The sequence below is a fragment of the Misgurnus anguillicaudatus genome, chromosome 21, assembly GCF_027580225.2.
Source record: "Misgurnus anguillicaudatus chromosome 21, ASM2758022v2, whole genome shotgun sequence".
Lineage (NCBI taxonomy): Eukaryota > Metazoa > Chordata > Actinopteri > Cypriniformes > Cobitidae > Misgurnus > Misgurnus anguillicaudatus.
Window position 1 is genome coordinate 27,464,261 of NC_073357.2, and position 20,890 is coordinate 27,485,150.

Below are 20,890 nucleotides of genomic sequence, written 5' to 3' on the forward strand. Positions count from 1 at the left end.
AAAGTTGTTGTAAAATGTTCTACATATCTAAAACACTTTGAAATGTCAACTAGTCTCTGATGAAATGTGATTATTAGTATTAATAGACTATGAACGGTCACTCATCATCACATTGCAAAGTATTGTCAGTTGTAACCTGCATACCAAGCCTTGCCATTGTTTGTATTATTGTTTCATGTTGCCTTGCTTTTGTTATGACCTGTTTGCCTGTTCTTTGGATTACGTTAATGGATTACCCTTTTTGTCTGGTTTGCCTGGCTTGCACTTAGATTCTACCTCTAGTCTAAGCACGTAACAGATGCTTTATGTCAGTGCACAAACCATGGGCCTATCGGCGCCAACGATTACAGTGAAAATTAAATGTTAAATCATCAATTGCATTTTATTTTTCAATTTGACAGGGAAGACGCATTTTTTACCTTAAATGTTTTTCTAGTGAAATAATTTCATTTAATTTTCTATTTTGGCACAAATTTTGCATACTGTTTTCCATAATGAAATGGTAAATATGGTTTTCAATTTAATTTTCATAATTGAATTAATTTATTTTAAAAAGCTGAAAAAATCTGATGTAATATGTTATGCAATTCATAATATTAATAACATGTATAATATATGATTTATAATGTATATTAATAATTATATATGAAATAATAATAATAATACAATTATTTAAAAATTAAATAATGTATAAATATAGAAAATACAGTACAATATAGCAAAAAATGCTGTTAAAAAAGTTAAGTACTGTTTTTAGTTATGCATTCCTAATTTGTGTAGTGTAAATTTGCATTACAGTACAACACTGTAAATTCGAAATACAGTTGTCAGGAAATACTTCGGAGTCAAATGCAAGTTAAACAGAGTTTATTTAGAAAAATAGAGAATTAGAGAGTTGGAGTGCAAAGTCACTGGTAATATCCACACACGGCATACACCCTCGACTCACTCTGGATGGAATCACTACTGTTGGCATGAAGCACGTCCAACAGTAGGAGAGAGTGAGTCGGCGCTACAAGATAGTCCAATACTGATCTGAAGAGAGAGAGAGCCACCCACGCTCTCCGTTGAGAACACCAGCACCGTCACCACACGCTACAGAGGGATGATACACGCCGCCCTGAAGGCGGATGATGGCCGGAGATGGAAGGTGGAAAATCCAACGTTCTCAGATGGAGTAATCCACTGTGGATTTCTGATGTAGATGAAGCAACCCGGAAGTAACTGGTGTACCGCCTAGTAACGAAGCGAACCAGCTGTTCCGAGAGACAAACAGTCAATGGAGTCAATGTAATCCACAATGGTGAAATAGTATAATCCACTCACGGGTGATGGTGTAAGCCGATGGAAAGCAGAGACAGCTGGTGTACCGCCTAAAAACGAAGCGAACCAGCTGTTCCAAAAGACATACAAAGTCAATCAGTTCCAGTAATCCTCAAGCGAGCGGTCCAGAAGACTAACATCTAGGCAGGCTCGTTGGGCACTCTTCTTTGATCGTTTTAACTTCACTCTCTCGTACCGGCCTGGCTCAAAAAATACAAAACCTGATGCTCTCTCCCGTCTGTTCGAGAAGTCTGATCCAGAGCGGACTGAGACCATTCTCCCGGAGGGGAGAGTGGTCGGCGCCCTCGTATGGGGAATCGAACAGCGGGTGAGAGAGGCCGGTCGGGAGGGGAAAGTTCCGGAGGGGTGCCCAGCGGGTCGCCTATGGGTTCCTGAGCGGTTACGTTCCGATGTCATCCAGTGGGGTCACGAGTCCAAGTTTGTCGGCCATCCAGGTATTCGGAGAACGTTGGCTGCCGTCCGTCAGCGCTTTTGGTGGCCTTCTATGTCCACAGATGTCACACAGTTTGTATTAGCCTGTTCGGTTTGTGCTCGTAATAAAGCATCTAATTTACAGGGTGAGTCTCCCGTCTGGTGCCGGTCGTGGTGGGGGGGCTACTGTCATGACTGCTGGGTGATCGATGGCTGTGTGTGGGGTATGTGTGTGTGTTTGTTTACCTGTGGTGCCGGTTCCTCGTGTGTTCACTAACTCCGCCCCCTTGTTTCGATAATTGTTCACCGGTGGTGTCTCATTTACCTTTCCCTTTATATTGCACGTAGTCCTGTCTTTCGTTGCACGCTCATTTGTTTTATCACAGTCTTGCTGCTCTGCCTTGTCTTGTCGGACGCTTCCTTGTTTTTCTTCTCTAGTTACCCCAGGTTTGGATTACGGCATCCGGAGGCTCGTTTTCGCCCGGACCGCTCGCTTGTGGATTACTGGAACTGATTGACTTTGTTTATCTCTCGGAACAGCTGGTTCGCTTCGTTTTTAGGCGGTACACCAGCTGTCTCTGCTTTCCATCGGCTAACACCATCACCCGTGAGTGGATTATACTATTTCACCATTGTGGATTACATTGACTCTATTGACTGTTTGTCTCTCGGAACAGCTGGTTCGCTTCGTTACTAGGCGGTACACCAGTTACTTCCGGGTTGCTTCATCTACATCAGGATTCCACAGTGGATTACTCCATCTGAGAACGTTGGATTTTCCACCTTCCATCTCCGGCCATCATCCGCCTTCAGGGCGGCGTGTATCATCCCTCTGTAGCGTGTGGTGACGGTGCTGGTGTTCTCAACGGAGAGCGTGGGTGGCTCTCTCTCTCTTCAGATCAGTATTGGACTCACTCTCTCCTACTGTTGGACGTGCTTCATGCCAACAGTAGTGATTCCATCCAGAGTGAGTCGAGGGTGTATGCCGTGTGTGGATATTACCAGTGACTTTGCACTCCAACTCTCTAATTCTCTATTTTTCTAAATAAATTCTGTTTAACTTGCATTTGACTCCGAAGTATTTCCTCCGAAGTATCAACTGTGCTGCCAGTAACTTACTGTAAAAATATAGGAAAATTGTACGTTTACATTTAGGCATTAAGCAGACGCTTTTGTAGAGATAAGAATGTTAAGGATAGCCATTGTATATTATGATTATAAATTATATAAATTACAAAAAATAAGAAAAAATTTGTGCATATGCATGCTTAGTGAAAGAGACCCGTTGTTTGACATATTTTAGTCGGTTTTGGATTTGCATTTACCTGACAATTACACTGTTTCAGTTATTTATATTACACTACACTGTATTTATATAGAACACCTTTTTGTCACTGCCCAGCTGTGCTTTAAACTTTAACCCCTTTGTTCACTATAGTACACATGTACATTAAACACAAATAGGTATTGCATTATTTTTGTTTTTACATTTTACAAATTAATCTATCACTAGTGTTAATCTATTCCTACATATCCATCAAAATAGGACATAAGTTTTGTTATTTAAATAAGAAAAAGGAAAAGAAAGTTTAAAATGCCTGTTGTCTAAATGTTAAATATTTCTATTATTAAAGAAAAATTGAATTATTTGCTTCACACTGAACCCCTAAAAGGTATAATTTTGTTTTTTACCTATTACCTACAAATAAATTTAAATGTGAGCCAAGTAAAAATAATTGCATAAAACAGATAGCTTTCCTCTTAACTTAAAAGAATAAATACATTACTCTATTTTCTCAATGTGTGCATTTAATCATTGTAAAGCGCGTCTATTTAGCCTAGCACCATTCATTCATTAGGATCCAAACACTTCCATGTTTTCCCTATTTACAGACTGTTACATAAGTAGTTACAAAAGTAAGTATGGTGGCACAAAATAAAATGCTATTTTTTTAGCGGATAAGAAATAAGAACTATATTGTATGGCAGAAGAGCACTTAGTTTGCAGAACTTTGACCTCGGTGGCAGTAACATCATCACTCCTGGGAACCCCTTCTCGCTCAAACTTCAGTAGTCAGGAGTGATGATGTTTGAAAAACAGTTGTGTTTTCCTTCAAACTAGTTCTGAATGCATTAACAACAAAATCATAACAACATGCCTGTGCTGGTTACCCACCTGGTTTGCTTGAAGTTTGCGGTTGTGGTTCATCCTGGAAAGAGAAGCAGCTAATCCAGTGATGTAAATCTGGATACTGTAAACCAGGTCTTGGAAATACTTCAAATCTTGTCTTGTCAAGAATTTTTAAAAATGTATAACATGCTTCTTCTCCTTCAGAAATAACTGTGTCGAGCAAACTTTCCCATCTATCTGCTGCAGAGTTCACTAAATCAAGTTCATAATTTTTGAAGAATTTGCATTCATTTAAGCCTTCAAATACAGGATCACGATTCAGGTTACTGGTAGTTAGCAGAGTTCGACCTTTTTTTAGGAATTCTTTTGCAGACTGCAGGGTGCTCGCCATCCTGAAGATTCTGCTCTGTTCCTGCTGCACTCAAATTCTAAAAAAACTGTAAGGGAAAGAAAAGAAAAACAAGGTCATTTATAGTATATCTTAATTCTGTGAAAACACGGAAGTAAGTGATGTGACATTGTTATGTCTTAGATTTGTATTTTGGTTTTCTGTTCTAATTTGTGATTTGTTTTAGTTAAGAGAAGGCTCATTGACATCAACTGGCTGAATGGTATCACCTGGGAGAAGCCATTTTAAACCCTGGTCAGCTTTCCTCTTTCTCTCTCTCTCTCTGGCAACCGGCACTGGAGCAGAAATGATTTTTTATTTTAACTTGTTTGTAATTCAATAAATTCTATTTTGTTTTGCTATTCTAGTTTTGCGTCCTTTGTGTTGCTTCCCAAGAGCCTGAGTTGTAACATAATGGGGGCTCGTCCAGGATTTGAACCTGAGACCTCTCGCACCTCAAACGAGAATCATACCCTCTAAAAACACGCTCAAGTTCATGATGTGGAACAAATAAAGGACAGTTTGTGGTACACAACAGCCATCATCCAAGGTGTGGATATAAAATTTAAACTAGACACCAGTGCAGAGGCAAATGGGCTACCTTTATCAGTTGTACAGAAGTTCCCTGGTCTAGTCCAGCCTCAGCCTACATCTACAATGTTAGTAGCATTTGGGGGAACACGCTCCACCCCAAAATGTTGTGTCACTGAAATGCAGGACAGACAAAGCTGAAGCCACAATACAGTTCTATGTCTCCGAGTTTCCGAGACAAGCTGAAAGAAACTCTTCAAGATCTTGTGCAGAGAGGTGTTATAATCCCTGTAACATAGCCCACAGAATGGGTAAACAGCCTTGTTATAATAGAAAAGAAAAATGGTACACTAACTGTGGGTTTACACCAGACGTGAGTTCAATGATTTGCGTGAGTAGATTACATACGAAGTCAATGCAAAGACGAGATTAGACGCATCATCGCGTGGGGCGATGGGAATGACGCGATATGGGCGGTGAGTTTGCCACGAAAACACATGCTATTCGCCTGAAACGCGTCTTCGCCCAAGTTGAAAATATTCACGATTAATCTAGAGTGAGTAATGCGATGCCCCGCATTTGGTGTGTAAGTAGCATGAGGGTATATTTGGATCCTCGTGACCTGAACAAACTATAAAACGCCAGCACTATTCCATTCCCACTCCTGAAGATCTGTCCAGTAACCTGGCTGGAAAGTCCATCTTCACTATTCTCGATGAAAAAGACGGTTACTGGCAGATCAAGTTGGATGAACCATCATCAAAACTATGCACTTTTAACATGGGGCAGATATTGCTTTCTGAGACTCCCATTCAGTATAAAGTCTGCGAGTGAGATGTTCTCACATTTGGTGACATCCATCAATCCATGTCATTGCCAATGACATGATAATTCCTGCCTCAAAAGAGCAGGAACATGATGACATCCTTGATAAGGTCATGGAAACACCAAAAGCAGCCAATGTAAAATTTAATGGTGATAAGATTCAGTTCAAGGTCAACACTGTGACGTACATGGGACACATCATCACACCAGAAAGCCTCCGACCTCATGATGCAAAAGTAAAGGCGATCACGGACATGCTACCCCCAAAGGAAACACAAGGCTTGCAACGTCTACTTGGCATGACTAAGAACTTAGCGCAGTACATTCCGAATGAATCGTCACTCACAGTGCCTCTAAGACAATTGCTAAGGAAGAATGCTGCCTGGCAGTGGGATCCCCATCACATTGTTGCTTTAGAAGTTTAAAGTCTGTTCTAACAAAATCACCTGTGCTGAGGTTCTATGATCACAAGAAATCACTAACAATACAGGCAGACTCATCAAAAGACGGCTTGGGAGCCTGTGTCCTGCAAGAGGGACACCCTTTGTGGAATGCATCGTGAGCACTCACTGATGCTGAGCAAAGATATGCTCAGATTGTGAAAAAGTTACTTGCAATACTCTTCGCAGCAAGAAAGTTTCATCAGTACATATACGGCAAGCCTGTGACAGTACAATCAGATCACAAGCCCCTCGAGAACATCATGCAGAAACAACTGTGTAAAGCCCCAGCTCGTTTGGTGCGAATGCTCTTACAACTACAAAAGTATGAACTGAACATTGTATATACTCTGGGCAAGCACATATATATTGCTTACACACTGTCCCGTGCAACTGTAAATAAGGAAGCTGACCTCTATGATGAGAAAGTTGTGCATGGTCTTGAGGCCACTGACGCATTGAGTACACACCCAGCTAACACAAATACGTAAATGTTACGTAACGCCGACATAATATGATGACCAAACTTACATCGTGGTGACCGGAAAAGTGAAATTCCTGGATTTGTCGCCTCAACATAACTTCACAACATACAGTAATCTGCCTGTCAAAGTCATGTCGTAATAACGTAATGGATTCATAGTTTTGTGTTGGTAAGTTTTGTGTTTGGATCTTAAGAGAAATAACCGGTCCTGTCAGATGCCGTGCTGTGCCTGTGCAGTCACGTGCTTTGATTGAGTTCAGCTGAAGGTGGGAGACCAGTGGCGGCACCAAGTGGGGTCTTGAGGGGTCTTAAGACCTGCCCAAAAAACGCCTTGACCCCCCATTGGACCCCCCACCCTCTTCCTGATTTAATATATATATATATATATATATATATATATATATATATATATATATATATATATATATATATATATATATATATATATATATATATATCCAGGATAAATATTTAAAAATGTTTCTCTACGCAGAACAATAATAAAGAATAATATTTTTCGACATAAAAATATATATATAAACATAAAAATCACTGCGATGCACTGTGACGCATGAACGTCACTGCGTCATTGCGTCGCTGCGTCATTGCGTTCTGCTGTGAGCCCGCTAGAGCTGCTATGCTAAAGCTAGCTTCAAGCGGAAAATGGATCGCTTTGTCATACCTCAGAAAAAATTAGAGCAGACAGAAATTTAAGGACTGAGAATATACCCGTTGCCGTGGATGAAGAGCCGTGCTTGCTTATAGAAACAGAGGACAACGAGGAATTGGAGGAGGAGCAACTCGCAGCCTCCGAAGCGGGGGAGGCAGGTGAGCAGATAGACAAAAATGGCGCCTCATTGAGCGCTACAGCGGGCACGGATGGTGAGAATCCTGGCTGCAGAGTGGATTTAACGGGGGATTTAAGCCATGGCCCAGCCGTGAAACCAAGATAACCTCAACTTAAAGCATACCCGCGTTGTTCTTTTGGATCGCAGGGGCAGCTAGCATCCAGGAGTTTTAGTTACTCGTGGTTCAAACAGTACCAGTTGCTTGAATATTTTGTCTCAAAAGACGCAGCTTTTTGTTTTGCGTGTCGTCATTTTTTTCACAGTGTGCATGGATCTGGTGGTCACTCAGAAAAGGTATGGCTATGGCAGTTATAGTTTGAGCGTATTGTTTGTTAACTGGAATTGATTAATTAATAACAACAAAGTGGTTCATATGCTGTGTTGTTTTTGTTGTTAAGTAGCAGTAATATGCCATTATTAGCCTTGTCCACTGTATTTTTTGTTGGTTTTCATGAGACCCCCCTTGAAATGACTAGGACCCCCCATTGCCCCCCCAATCAAAATTGTCTGGAGCCGCCACTGTGGGAGACGCGTGCTGTTTTTTGTTTCTCATGTAAAGAGCAGCTTGCGTGGTGGTTAAATATTTATTCTATTTTGACTTATTTAAGGGAAACTTTGAGACTGAAAAATTTTAACAAGCTAACCTAAATAGAAAATGAAATTAATGTTTATATAATTGTAATGGTAATGAAATTACCTCACTGGGACGTAACAGTTATGTAGCCAGTAAGTTATGAAATTACCAAAATAGCATGAATATATTACTTAACTGGAACGTAGTTGGTTATCTCGCGATGTTAGGAGAACGTACTGGTAATGTAGTGATTTGGTACTGTTATGGTAATGAAATTACCTCCCTATGATGTTAACAGTTACGTTGCCAGCTGGAAAGTCATGAAATTACCAAAAAAAGACCAATAAATTATGTAACTAGTATGTCGCGTATTAGTTGGGCAGACACTGTAACAATTGAAATAGGCCACTGCTGCGGACCTAGTGTTGCAAGATTTGTGTAAGAAGGTTGAAACTGGCTGGCCTCGGAAAAGATGCAGCATGAACAGCCACCTCACAGCTACTGGCTTTCAAGTCCAACTAAATTTAATTTATGCTGATAAATGCATTTTCGCAGCAGCCTCTATGAAAACCAGACATTTTGTTGCACGTTTTGCCACTCAACCAGACGAGCTCTCGTGTGGTCACGTGGAAAAGTTACATCAATCCATACCCTCTATAACTTGGCCAATCAGAAGCCTAAGAAAAGTGACGTCACAAGGCAAAAACCCAGGGGGGTCAGGGGTTCATATTTTATTGAAGCTTCCCCGGGCTCCACCATTGATTAGCGGACCCCCACCTGCTGTTAGCAATCCATTGACTCCCATTCATTTTGCCGTCACTTTGACAGCAAATAACTTTACATCTGAGGCGTTTAAAAACTCCATTTGTCTATTACTTATTTCTAAAGAAACACGAAAATGTATAAAAGGCTCCATTCACTTGTGTTAAGGCCCAGTAGAAGCAGTTTTTGTAAAAACAGGCTAATGATTGCGTCATAACCTGCGACTCTCTGTCGCACAGTAGAGAAATTACCGTATGGACAGGAAGAGAAGCTCGCAGGCAATCTTTTACTGTCTATGAGGCAATCGGGTGGACGTGGAGGCATAAAGTCAAGGGAGAAGCCCATAGAAAGTCAATAAAAGCAACGGGACAAAATTGTTCAACAACGTTCCTTTTACTGTCTATGGGTGATTCAGATTTCACTTGGCACAGCTATTGGAAGACTTACAATCGTCAGACAGGTTGTTCACGTGACATCTACGTCATCAAGCTCAGTTTGATTCTGCGCAGTACGCCGACCCCCATGAAGTACAGGCTTCTAATTGACTTCACTTGTCTCCGTTGAATCCAATCGGGTCGCTGTGTCCATTTCTTTTACTGTCTATGCAAAAACCCCGGTTTTACTGTCAACACGACAACACAGCAACTGGCGTTTCTTAAAATACTCACCCTGGCAGGGGTTTTCCAAAATGTTCGGTTTCAGTGACGTCATCCTGCATTTCTGTGTAGACGAACGGCCAAACCACGTAAAAAAGTCACGGTTATAAAAATACCTGTGTCCGTGTGGACTAGGGATGTGCACGAATATTCGAATATTCGAATATTCGATCTGCAATAATTATTCGAAAAATAAAAACACTATTCGAATTTTTAAAAAAAATTCGCGAAAGGTTGCTTTGATGGCAATAAATGAAATGAATCTCTCATAAATCATGGGCACGCAAACTAAACAGCCACTGTTATAACTAAATGCATTGGGTGGCGCTGTGGCACCTGTGCATGTGATGATGTGCATTATTTGATGACTGGGGGTTGAAGAATGGCGTCGTCTAAAAATAAACGCAGCGGAGTCTGGAATTACTTTGATCAAAATGACCAACATGTCGTGTGCAAAATTTGTCAAATTGAATTGAGTTATCATAACAGCACCAGCACAATGAGGAGTCATATGAAATCCAAACACCAAACAGTCAATATTGACCAGTCAACCGAAGAAAGACAGCTCCCCATCACTGCTTTCACGACTGCAGGTAACGTTAGACCCAGGTGTACCCCGGAGCGAGCCGAGAAGACCACTAATCTCATATCAAAAATGATCGCGAGAGATATGCTTCCTTTAAGTTTCGTTGAAGGAGACGGATTTAAGGAAGTCTTACACTTTCTTGAACCGGATTACAACCCTCCCTCACGGAAAACCATAACCGCGAGAATCGAGCTCCAATATGAATGCAAGGTTTCCGAACTCAAAACTACTTTAGGGAAAGTAGAGTTTGTGGCAATTACAACTGACAGTTGGACATCATTAACTACAGAGTCATATGTCACTATAACGTGTCATTTTATTGCTGATAGTAAGGTGAAAAGTTACGTTCTGCAAACCCGAGCTTTGGAAGAGCGACACTCCGCTGCCAACCTGGCGTAACATTTTAAAACGTAGGTGGAACAATGGGGCGTGGCCGGCAAAGTGGTCGCGTGCTTGCATGACAATGCTAGCAATTTAGTTGCTGCAAACAGAGACGTGGACTGGGAATCTCTTCCTTGCTTCGCGCACACACTTCAGTTGGCCATTAATGATGGATTTAAAGCTGCGAGCATTAATAGACTCATTGGTGCATGTAGTAAACTTGTTGGACATTTCCATCATAGCACGATTGCCTCAAATGCACTGAAACAGTAACAAAGACAGCTGGAACTGCCGTCGCATAAGCTTATGCAATACTGCAAAACGCGCTGGAATTCGGCTGCTGATATGCTTGCACGTTTGCATGAACAACGCTGGGCGATCACCGCTGTCCTCTCTGACAGGACCACAACAAAGCTAGCGGATGCTAAGACTCTGGAATTAATTGATGATCATTGGCAGACAATCAAGGAAATATTACCTGTTCTCCAGACCCTGAAAATTGCAACTGAAGCACTGGGTGGCAAAAACTACCTGTCTGTCTCCATGGTGTATCCACTTGTGCACAGCCTTCTATCCAGGTTTGTCTATAATTTAAATTAACGAATAAATGTAACTTATTACTCTATTCTAGTTAATTTGATTATGATCTATTTCTAATTATTCTATTGGGTTCTTTCGATTTAAAAATATGCATTTATAAAAAGGAATAAAACGTTAATTAATTTAGTCTAGTGAGTAAACGGCATGTTTTATCATTTATTTAAATGACTTACAAATTATATATAAATAAGCAATACTGAATAAGACTACAGGTCAATTTTCATATTAAGTTATTTAATCTGTATCTACAGACACCTTCAGGTGAGCGGTGAAGAATCTCAGAAAGTGAACGAGTTCAAAAACACAGTTGCAGCATCTCTCAAGCAACGAGTAAACATCGCTAACTTGCAGAACGCAGGGAAAACCCCTCTTCTCGCGTCCGCTCTAGATCCTCGGCACAAACACCTCAGGTTCCTCGACAAAAACATGAGAGTAAGCGTAAGAGAAAAACTTTTTGAACAATATCAGAGCATTTCTTCTGATGTGATGGGTGCGGGTGGAGCCGTTGCCGCCGCTGCTGCTGATGAGGAGGATGAGCCTGTGCCTAGTCATCGGAGAAGGCTGAGCCTGTTCTTCGGCGAAGATTACAGTGAATCAAGCCGAGACGAGTGGGAACAGTTCTTGACGGAGCCGTGTATTCCACCAGATGAAGATCCCATAAATTGGTGGAAAGACAACACAAAGCGCTTCAAGAAACTTGGCCACTTAGCTCACCGTTATTTGTGTGTCCCTGCAACGTCTGTGCCGGCGGAGCGCGTTTTCTCTGCAGCCGGCCTTATTGTTAACAGACTAAGATGCCGACTTTCACCCGAGCATGTTGATATGCTTGTTTTTCTGAACAAGAACATGTAAAATAACGAAATAGCACTCAGACTTAGGCTAAACGTTCTGTAGCCTACAATAGCCTAATTTGAGCAGCCAGCTTTATTGCCGGTTTTTTTGTGCGCTCGCTGCTCTGCGTTTAGTGCTTAAATGCTTATCTTGTATTTTTTATTCTTGCTCATGTGTCTTTATTTGTGCACACAATGTTTGCAATAATTGCACAAAGGTTGAAATGTATAAGCTTGTTAATATAGTTGTAGCCTTATAGGCTTGTTCAGAGATGTTCATACGTAACAAAACTGAAGTTTGTTTGAAGTAACGTCTTTCTCAATAAACGTATTTAAATAAACGAATATTCGAATATTCGTTTTCTGTGAGCTCGAATATTCGAATGCAATATTTTTGAAAAATGCCCATCCCTAGTGTGGACAAGGCCTTGGTGTTTGATTAAATACATACAGTTACATTGAAATATCACCGCTCGCCATGCCTGCAAGAGCACAACAACACAATATGGTTGATTTATATGATATTTTATAAAATCATCTATCATCATTTCGTTGTGCGACTGACTAATCCCCTTACAAAAGTTATGGATGTCCCAATCCGATATGCTGGATCGGTATCGGGTCCAATCTGGGCTTTTTGGCTGGATCGGACATCGGATCGAGGACCAACAACATGACCGATCCAATTCCGATATGTGCGTTAGCCGTGGTTGTTACTGACAAGCTATTAAAAAGACAACGTATTATAAAAGCACCATAAACGTTTTATGCACTATATTCAAAGTCTTTTAATAGACTCAATAGCTTCATGTGAAGGAACAACCGTTACAGAAACACTGTAACTTACTCGCAAACTGAGTTAATAATCCACTGGTGAAGCGGACGGATGAAACGCGCCATTCACACACGCACACACAAGATAACTGTATAGGCTATTTTAAAGATCTGATTTTATAAAGTCTCAGTAAGCCGTTCGATGGATGCAATTCACTTTGTGCTGAGGACACGATGCATCTATTCTCTTTGGGTTTTAAAGGTGCTCTAAGCGAATTCACGTGTTTTAGACCATAAAACATTTTTTGTTACACACAGCGAACATCTCCTCACTATCTGCTTGCTGCCTGTCCGCTGATCAAACTGTAAAAAAACGCGATCTCTGTAGACCAGGGGTGCCCAACCTTTTTTTCACCACGGACCGGTTTCAGCTTTAAAAAAAATTGCGGACCTGGGGGTGAGATTTGGGGGGTTTGGGGTCGCTGAGTTGCTGTTCAAATGTGGTGAAAATCCTCCTTTTCGAAATGTACGTTTTAAACGGAAGTAAAGATAACAACCTAACAAGCTTTATTTAGGCTATAGTATATTTTCCACAGACGTGTAAAACCATATTTTGGCGGATTGTTTTTTACTTTCATTGTTTTTTACTAGTTTGCCTGCCCATTTAGTCTTAATAATTAATGGAACCTAAACGAACTTTGCTTGCTGTTCTCGAAGGCAGCTCGAATCTTGGTCGGGCTCGAGACCCAAGTCCAAGTAACAGAAGAGAAGAAAAATGCAGTGAAGGAGGAGAGATGCCAGAAGAATTGCGGCTGGGCGCAGAGGCACAGAGACTCACGTTTACCATGATTATTGATGATTGACAAGTTTAGGTTCCGTTCAAACCTACGTTCAAAGTGTAGCCGTTAAAATATTATTAGCCAAATAGTTTATTTTGATCATGGTGCTACGATCGATGGATAATTCTGAAGTTGTTTTAAAGAAGAATAAAATAATTACTTTTCAGTCATTTGCGCTGTCACACAGTTGAACGATATGTACATCATTGCGACGTACATTTGCAAATGATTCATAAAGTCATACCTCCGCAATTCTTTGATCGATTGTGTTTTAGAAGAACGTCTCGGTTACGGATGTAACCCTCGTTCCCTGAAGGAGGGAACGGAGACGTCACGTCGTGACCGACGAATTGGGAGCTCGCTTAGAGAGACCAATCTGCTTCGAATACTACTAAAACGCCAATGAACTTGGCATTGAGATATTTGCATAATGCTGGCGCCGCCCCGCCAGGTGCGTATATAAGGCGCACGTGCAAATAGGGAAATCAGCTTCTGTTCGCTGAGAAAGCCGGAAGGTGACCGGCCTAAACAGCAGGTGGCAGCACCTGTGGCGACGGGACGTGACGTCTCCGTTCCCTCCTTCAGGGAACGAGGGTTACATCCGTAACCGAGACGTTCCCTTTCAGTCGGTCACTACGACGTCACGTCGTGACCGACGAATTGGGAAACCCTACTAAAACGCCACTAGGGGCTGACCTCTTCCAGTGTCTGCATAAAGCCCTCCGGTTCCACTTAAGGATAGGAGAATTAGGTTTTAAGGCAGAAGGCCGGGCACTAGATGTTCCTTTAACCCACAGTAGTGCCAGCGACTGGGAAGCGCCCTATCTGAGCGGTCTAGGGACGCTGCGGAAGCCACCGCCCCGTTAAGGGCTATTGGTGGGCGAAAGTCAACCGTAGTTGAGGTAAATGACAGCCGTGGCTGTGTAAGCAAAGCAGTGCTCTGCTAAGGGAAACGTGGGCTGGTTGGATTAACCCCTCGGATTAATACTCACAAAGGAACCCGTTGGGACACAATGTGGGGCCCTGGCCAAACTCGTAGGTTAGTAAGAATACAGCTAGTAAAAGGCTGACAGCCAATGCTCCGCAACAAAGGCTGTCAAGGCAGTGGAGAGAGCAAATCAAACCATTACGCATTTTTGCTCTGTTAGCCTTCCATACTGAAACTCAATTTGGAGCCTCAGTCGGAGGCTGCAAGCCGACTTGCGAGTCTGCTCTCCGTGTCCTCCCTGGTGAGGACAGAACACGAGAGGATACAGGCTCGATACGAACATTGTAGAATCTAATGAACGTATTAGGTGTCGCCCAACCAGCAGCTCTACAGATGTCTGTTAGCGAGGAACCACGAGCTAATGCCCAAGATGAGGCAACACTCCGAGTGGAGTGCGCTCTCAAATTAAGGGGCAAGGAATGCCCTGCAAATTATAAACCAGGGCGATAGTATCAACTATCCAATGAGACATCCTCTGCTTAGTGACAGCTTTCCCTTTCTGCTGGCCACCATAACAAACAAAGAGCTGGTCTGAGGTCCTGAAGCTTTGCGTGCGGACCACGTAGAATCGCAGTGCGCGTACGGGGCACAACAAAGCCTCGGTTGGGTTTGCCTGCTCCAAAGGCAACGCTTGCAAGCTCACCACCTTATCTCTGAAGGGAGTGGTGGGAACTTTGGGCACGTAGCCTGGTCTGGGTCTTCAGTGAGACAGCAGGACCAAACTAAAGGCACGAATCGTCAACAGAGAATGCATGTAAATCTCCTACTCTCTTCATGGAGGCCAATGCTAGCAGGGTCAGAGCTTTCATTGATAAAAAACTTCAGACTCGCAAACTGCAAAGGCTAAATCGGAGACCTGAAGGCTTCAGCACCATGGACAGGTCTCAGGAAAAAAGAGGGAGGGCGCGAGGGGTTTAGCCTGCGAGCGCCTCTTTAAAATGTAATAATTAAATCATGCTGGCCAACTGATCTGCCGTAGATAAGTGAGTGATGAGCAGAAATAGCGGCGATATCAATTTTAATGGCGGAGGGACAGCCTACCATCTAACCCATGTTAAAGATATAAAGCATAATGTTAAAGGGCATTCTCTGGGTCCTCGTGTTGCGAAGAGCACCGGGTGACGAAAAGGTTTCATTAAGCGCGTAAGCCCGTCCTGTGGACGGTGCTCGAACCGCGTCGATGGTGTTAGATACCGCTTGCGATAAATCACCTAAACCTTGCGCGCGCTCAACGACCGTACATGGATATCCACAGGTCGGGGCGCGAGTGCCAAATGTGCCCCTTCCTAAGAAAGAAAGTCCTTCCTCAGGGGAATCCGCCAGGGAGGGCTGTCGCGAGGAGCATTAACTATGAAAACCAATTCTTGGTCGTCCAGTACGGACGATTAATAAAAGGCTCTCCTCGTCCTGCCTGACTTTGCACAGTGTCTGCGCAATAAAGCTCACTGGAAGGAATGCGTATTTACGCACCCCCCGCGGTCAGCTGTGTGCCAACGCATCCACGCCGAGGCTGCCCTCGGTTAGTGAATAAAATAGGCGACAGTGGGTATCGTCCGGCGACGCAAACAGATCTATCTACGCACAACCGAACTTCTTCCAAATTAGCTGGACCGTCTGGGGGTGGAGTCGCCATTCGCCGGGGGCGCAGCTCGGAAGCGCGTACCGCTGTATTGAGCGATCCCGGGATGTAAATGGCACGAAGGGACCTCAGATGCTTCTGACTCCAAAAGAGGAGATGACGAGCGAGATGCGACAGGTGACGAGAGCGCAAAAACCGCCTTAACGGTAAATAACGCAACAGTCGCAAAGTTATCGGTGTCGACAAATACATCTTTCCCTCGCATCTCCATAGCGGAGCGTACAAGTCCCAGATATACAGCGCACCGCTCGCGGCAGTTGGGGTGCTATGCACACCCCAGACTGCAGGCCCGTCATACGTGGCTGAACATCCCGTGCTTAGGGCATCGCATGCTACAGAATGCCAGGAGACCCCTCAGAGGCATATCTTGTTCTATCAGAAATGCTGGGTCTACTACGGGGAAATTTAAATGACACGCAGGTGTAGTGTTTACACAATGTATGCCGGTGCGCCACGCTCTCCTCGAGACTCGATCGTAAAGCCAACGCTGAAGCGGTCTCATATGACGCAGCTCGAACAGTGTCACGGCTGCAGCATGCTGTCATATGTCCAGGAGCTTCTGAAATTGTATCAGAGGGACCGCGTACTTCCCTCGAATTAAACCGAGGCAAGTCAGAACTGACTAGTTGCGCGCTCTTGTAAAACACGCCAATTAGTTGATCGAGTCTAATTCCATACTGAGAAAAAGGATCCTCTGCACGGGGCAAAGTTGCTCTTTCCCAGTCGACCTGATGACTTAAACGAGCGAGATGCCGAAGCATTAACTCTCTGTGTTCGCGCACGTCTGCCAAGAACGGGCTATTATAAGTCAACGTAAATAAAGCAGAATGCGAACAACGCTCTCTCTCTGATATTTTAATGCCGTGACTAACACTTTCATGGAGACACGGAGAGAGAGAGACAGCTCGAATGGTGTACTTAATATTAATATGCCCACCCCACGACGCAGAGCGAAAAACGGTCTAAGGCGAGGGGAGATGGACACAAAAGTACACGTCTTACAGGTCTAAAGCTGCAACCGATCTGAATATTGAAATACGAGCCTCGGCGTTATCATCCAAAAAAGACCACCTCCGTAGAGCCGGGCGTAAATCAAATCGATCGTAACCCACCGCGTATTTCGGGTACTATGAGATAAAGGCTGGAAAAACCCTATCATCATATCATCATCTCGGTAAGAGGGACCGGCTCGATAATCCTTCGCCAGCAGGACATCGACTTATGCACGCAGTACATGTGCATCGGATACTTTCACTATAGTGAAACGAAAGCCCGAGAATTTCGGGGTTGTGCCGGTAATTGTATTTCGTAACCGAGGCGGATCGTGCGTAAAACCCAACGAAACGGGCTGGGAACTGAAGCCAAGCACCCAGGCACCGTACGAGGAGAATTAACGACACTACCGGTGTACCCGCGGCGGGGCAGCGAGGCGGGACAGGCGGGACTGCCGGTGCGTCTGCCGTGACAGCATAAGCATCTACAGTATGTGTGTGTGTGACACTGACCTGAGCCCGCTGAGGGAAACGGTCGTCCGGTCTCCTCAGCTGAGGACGCAGACTCCGACGGGTTTGCTGGTGGTCCGGTCTCCTGAGTGGAGGGCTCGGACTCCTCAGAACACCCGCTGGCGATAGAGGAGAGGTAGGGTGAGCTGGTGTGTGCCCGCTCACGGCTCTCTCGATCCTCTGGAGACCTGAAGAGGGAAGAGGAATGCACTCTGTGTGTGGTTAGTGGGCACCGGCTAAACAGCCGGTGGAACATATGCAAACCAAGAATTTTCCACCCGACCCTCTATCGGGGGAAGGAGCGAATCACCGTCTCCTGAAGAGTGATCCTCTGCCAATCCAGGTCGCCCGCTTACTGGCCACTTAAACTCCCGATCTCACGGGAAGCGGCTAAGCGGGCGGGGCGAGCTGCTGACGACCGGTTCCCCCGCGCTGCCGAGATGGGGTCCGAAGAGGGGAACGGAGGTGGTCGCCGCAGGACGCCGACGGCGAGAGGCAGACTGAGGAACCGGCGTGGTGGTTTTTACCAAGGGCAGCTCTCCTTCGCCGGGGCATGACCACAGAGATCGCCTCAGTCTGCGCAGCGGAGCTGTACGACTCCACGGCCTCGCCGAAGAGGCCGGTCTGTGAGACAGGAGCATTCAAGAAGTTGTTCTCGCCTGCGTCCGTCAGCCAGACACAGCCAAAGGTGGCGATCTTGAACCACTGTCGTGAACATCGCACGACTGAAGGTCGCGGCCTCCCTCGTAAATCCTTGGTGAACCCGTAGCAACGTTAATGCGTGCAGGGCTGAAGCCGCCTCTCCGCATGCCTGACGGACAGCGCCCGTAACCGGACGACCATCTACAAACACGGGAGGGAAGGGTTGGGTGGTCCCTCCAGGAACGCAGCTGCATCGCAACCCCCCGCTCCACTGGAGGGTCCCTGCCCTTAGCGGCTCCATTGGTGAGGGAGGTGAGGGGTGAAAGCTGAAGCTGAACGGCCGGATGGTCGTAAACCACGTCAGCTCTTCGTGCCGTCGGAAAGAAAGGCACAGGAGCAGAGGACCGAGAGGCCCGAGCAGCTCCGAAATACCAATCACGTGGGCGGTACGGTTCGGGCGGAGAGGGGTTAACCCCTCCAACTCTACCGTTACCGCCGCTCGAGCGGGCACGGCCGCCATCTCCGGAACGACTCCACTTCGGAGGAAATTTGGACACCCCTCTGATGCTGCAGAAGTGAACGGGACCAGAAGGAGGTCCAATGGATTCGGCAGACATCGTAGAACACGACTCTGCCGTCTCCACCGGAACCTCAACCGGCTGAGGATGAAAGGCCGGTAGGTGGAGGACGCATCCTCCGTCCTCCTCAGCGTAGTAATGCGAAGAGCGTCATGCGAGCGCTTGACAGCCGCACCATGGCGGTGTCAGCACTGCAAAGACGCGGACAGCATTCCCGTAGAAACGTCAGTCGTCTCCGCAATCCAAGAGGGTTATGCTCTCACAGAGAGAACAAAAACTCTCCACGAGCGCAGCCTCAGAGTGCTTGATGCCCAAGCATGAAGACAGCGCTCGTGACCGTAACTGGAACCCTTATACCTCTCACATCCAAGATCGCACGGACGAAAAGCAATCCTGAAAAGGACGCTGATCTCCGAATATACGAGAGAGTGGCTGTCTTTAAAAAGACACAGAGCTCTCACGTATCACTCTTTTAGGGAAATCACTCTTTAGGTGCTCAGCTGATGATGCGCACAGGGAAAGGCAACGCACACACTAAACTCAAAACAAAAAATATGCAGAGCAGTGGAATACTGCGAGCGTCCGCTGTGTTAGTACTGCTTGTCAATCAACTTCAGCAACCGTTCCCAGAAGAGCAGATAGTAGCTTCTCAGTCAGATAAAGCCGGCTTTCGAAGCGAAAAAAGCTGATTTCCCTATTTGCACGTGCGCCTTATATACGCACCTGGCGGGGCGGCGCCAGCATTATGCAAATATCTCAATGCCAAGTTCATTGGCGTTTTAGTAGTATTCGAAGCAGATTGGTCTCTCTAAGCGAGCTCCCAATTCGTCGGTCACGACGTGACGTCGTAGTGACCGACTGAAAGGGAACTGTATGCTCAAAGTATGACAGCAATGTGATCGCTGATGCGCTGGTAGAGAGAGAGAGGCGGAGAAAAAGAGAGAGAGCGCGGCTCTGTACAAAAGTGGAAATGATCGATGTTATCGGCTCTTAAAGTACAAAATACCCGATTAAGCTATTATGTGGCTATTATACAATTTTTTTTTCAGGACGTTCTTGCGACCCGGTGGCAACTTGTCCACGACCCAGTACTGGGTCACGACCCGGTGGTTGGGGAACTCTGCTGTAGACAGCCTAGGCTTCACAAACTGCAAAAAAAACCAATGTGGCCAAACCTACCACCAGAAACGATAACAAAGTGTTCCAGCCAATAAACGACAAGAAGGATTTGGGGGTGGGTGTTAGGCGCCTTCATGAAAGCACGGAAGGGAGGGGGAGGAGTTAGCTACGCTCGGTTTGTTTGAAAACAGTTCAAACATCAACAAAAAGTGACGTCACACAGATTCACTTAGAGCGCCTTTAACAGTTATAAACTTTCCTTTGCCGTGGAGGATTCCCATGAGAGGATGCTTCAAGGGCATCTATTCTGCACCCAGAAAGCCCATAAACAACCAGAAAGCCCAGTATATGACTTAGGCGCATCAATTCTGCACCCGAAATGTGCATAAAAAGTCCGGTCAAGCTCATAATTCCCAAAATAAGCATCTGTACACTAAAGCTTTTTCACTATGACAGTTTTATGCAATTAAGAAAAAAATATTTAGCATACTTAATTGATCAAACGTACTTATATGTTTTCCTAAACACTGTCTTGATTATTATTTACTAATGTTTCCTGTAACTTGTAAATCATTTTCAATTATTGATTTTAACATTTAAAATGATACAAGATGTAGCAGAAAGCACTATACACATTTAATTACAATAGTACCGGGCAGATATTGGTATTTTTGAAAACAATTGTTATTTTGTGGTTAACTTTATTAAAACCATGGTTAATTTTCGTAGGGGAGAGTGGGGTAAAGTGAGACATCGGGTAATGTGAGACACCCCCTGTATCTAGGCAATGGAACACATTTGTGGTCATGTGACCATTATGTTTTTAAGCCCCTCAAATTTCCCCTTGGCCATGAAGGACAGGACCTCATGCTGGTTTGGTTAGCATGTTTTTTTCACAAAAATATATTTTTTACTTGTAAAAGTAAATTTTCTTGCTGTCAACTTAATCAACTGTCGTGCCAAAGCAAATTGATTTAGGTAGAAAAACGTCTCGGGTTACGAATGTAACCATTGTTCC

General features: G+C 44.5%; 1 protein-coding gene across 1 annotated transcript in view; it reads right to left on the bottom strand.

Moving 5' to 3' along the window:
- LOC129440668 (uncharacterized) overlaps window positions 1-20,890 on the bottom strand; it is a 64,151-nt gene that overhangs the window by 37,224 nt on the left and 6,037 nt on the right. The window contains exon 2 of the mRNA XM_073859944.1: window positions 3,932-4,323. Within this exon, the coding sequence (XP_073716045.1) occupies window positions 3,932-4,277 (346 nt within the window). The 5' untranslated portion in view covers window positions 4,278-4,323. The remainder of the gene's footprint in view (window positions 1-3,931; window positions 4,324-20,890) is intronic.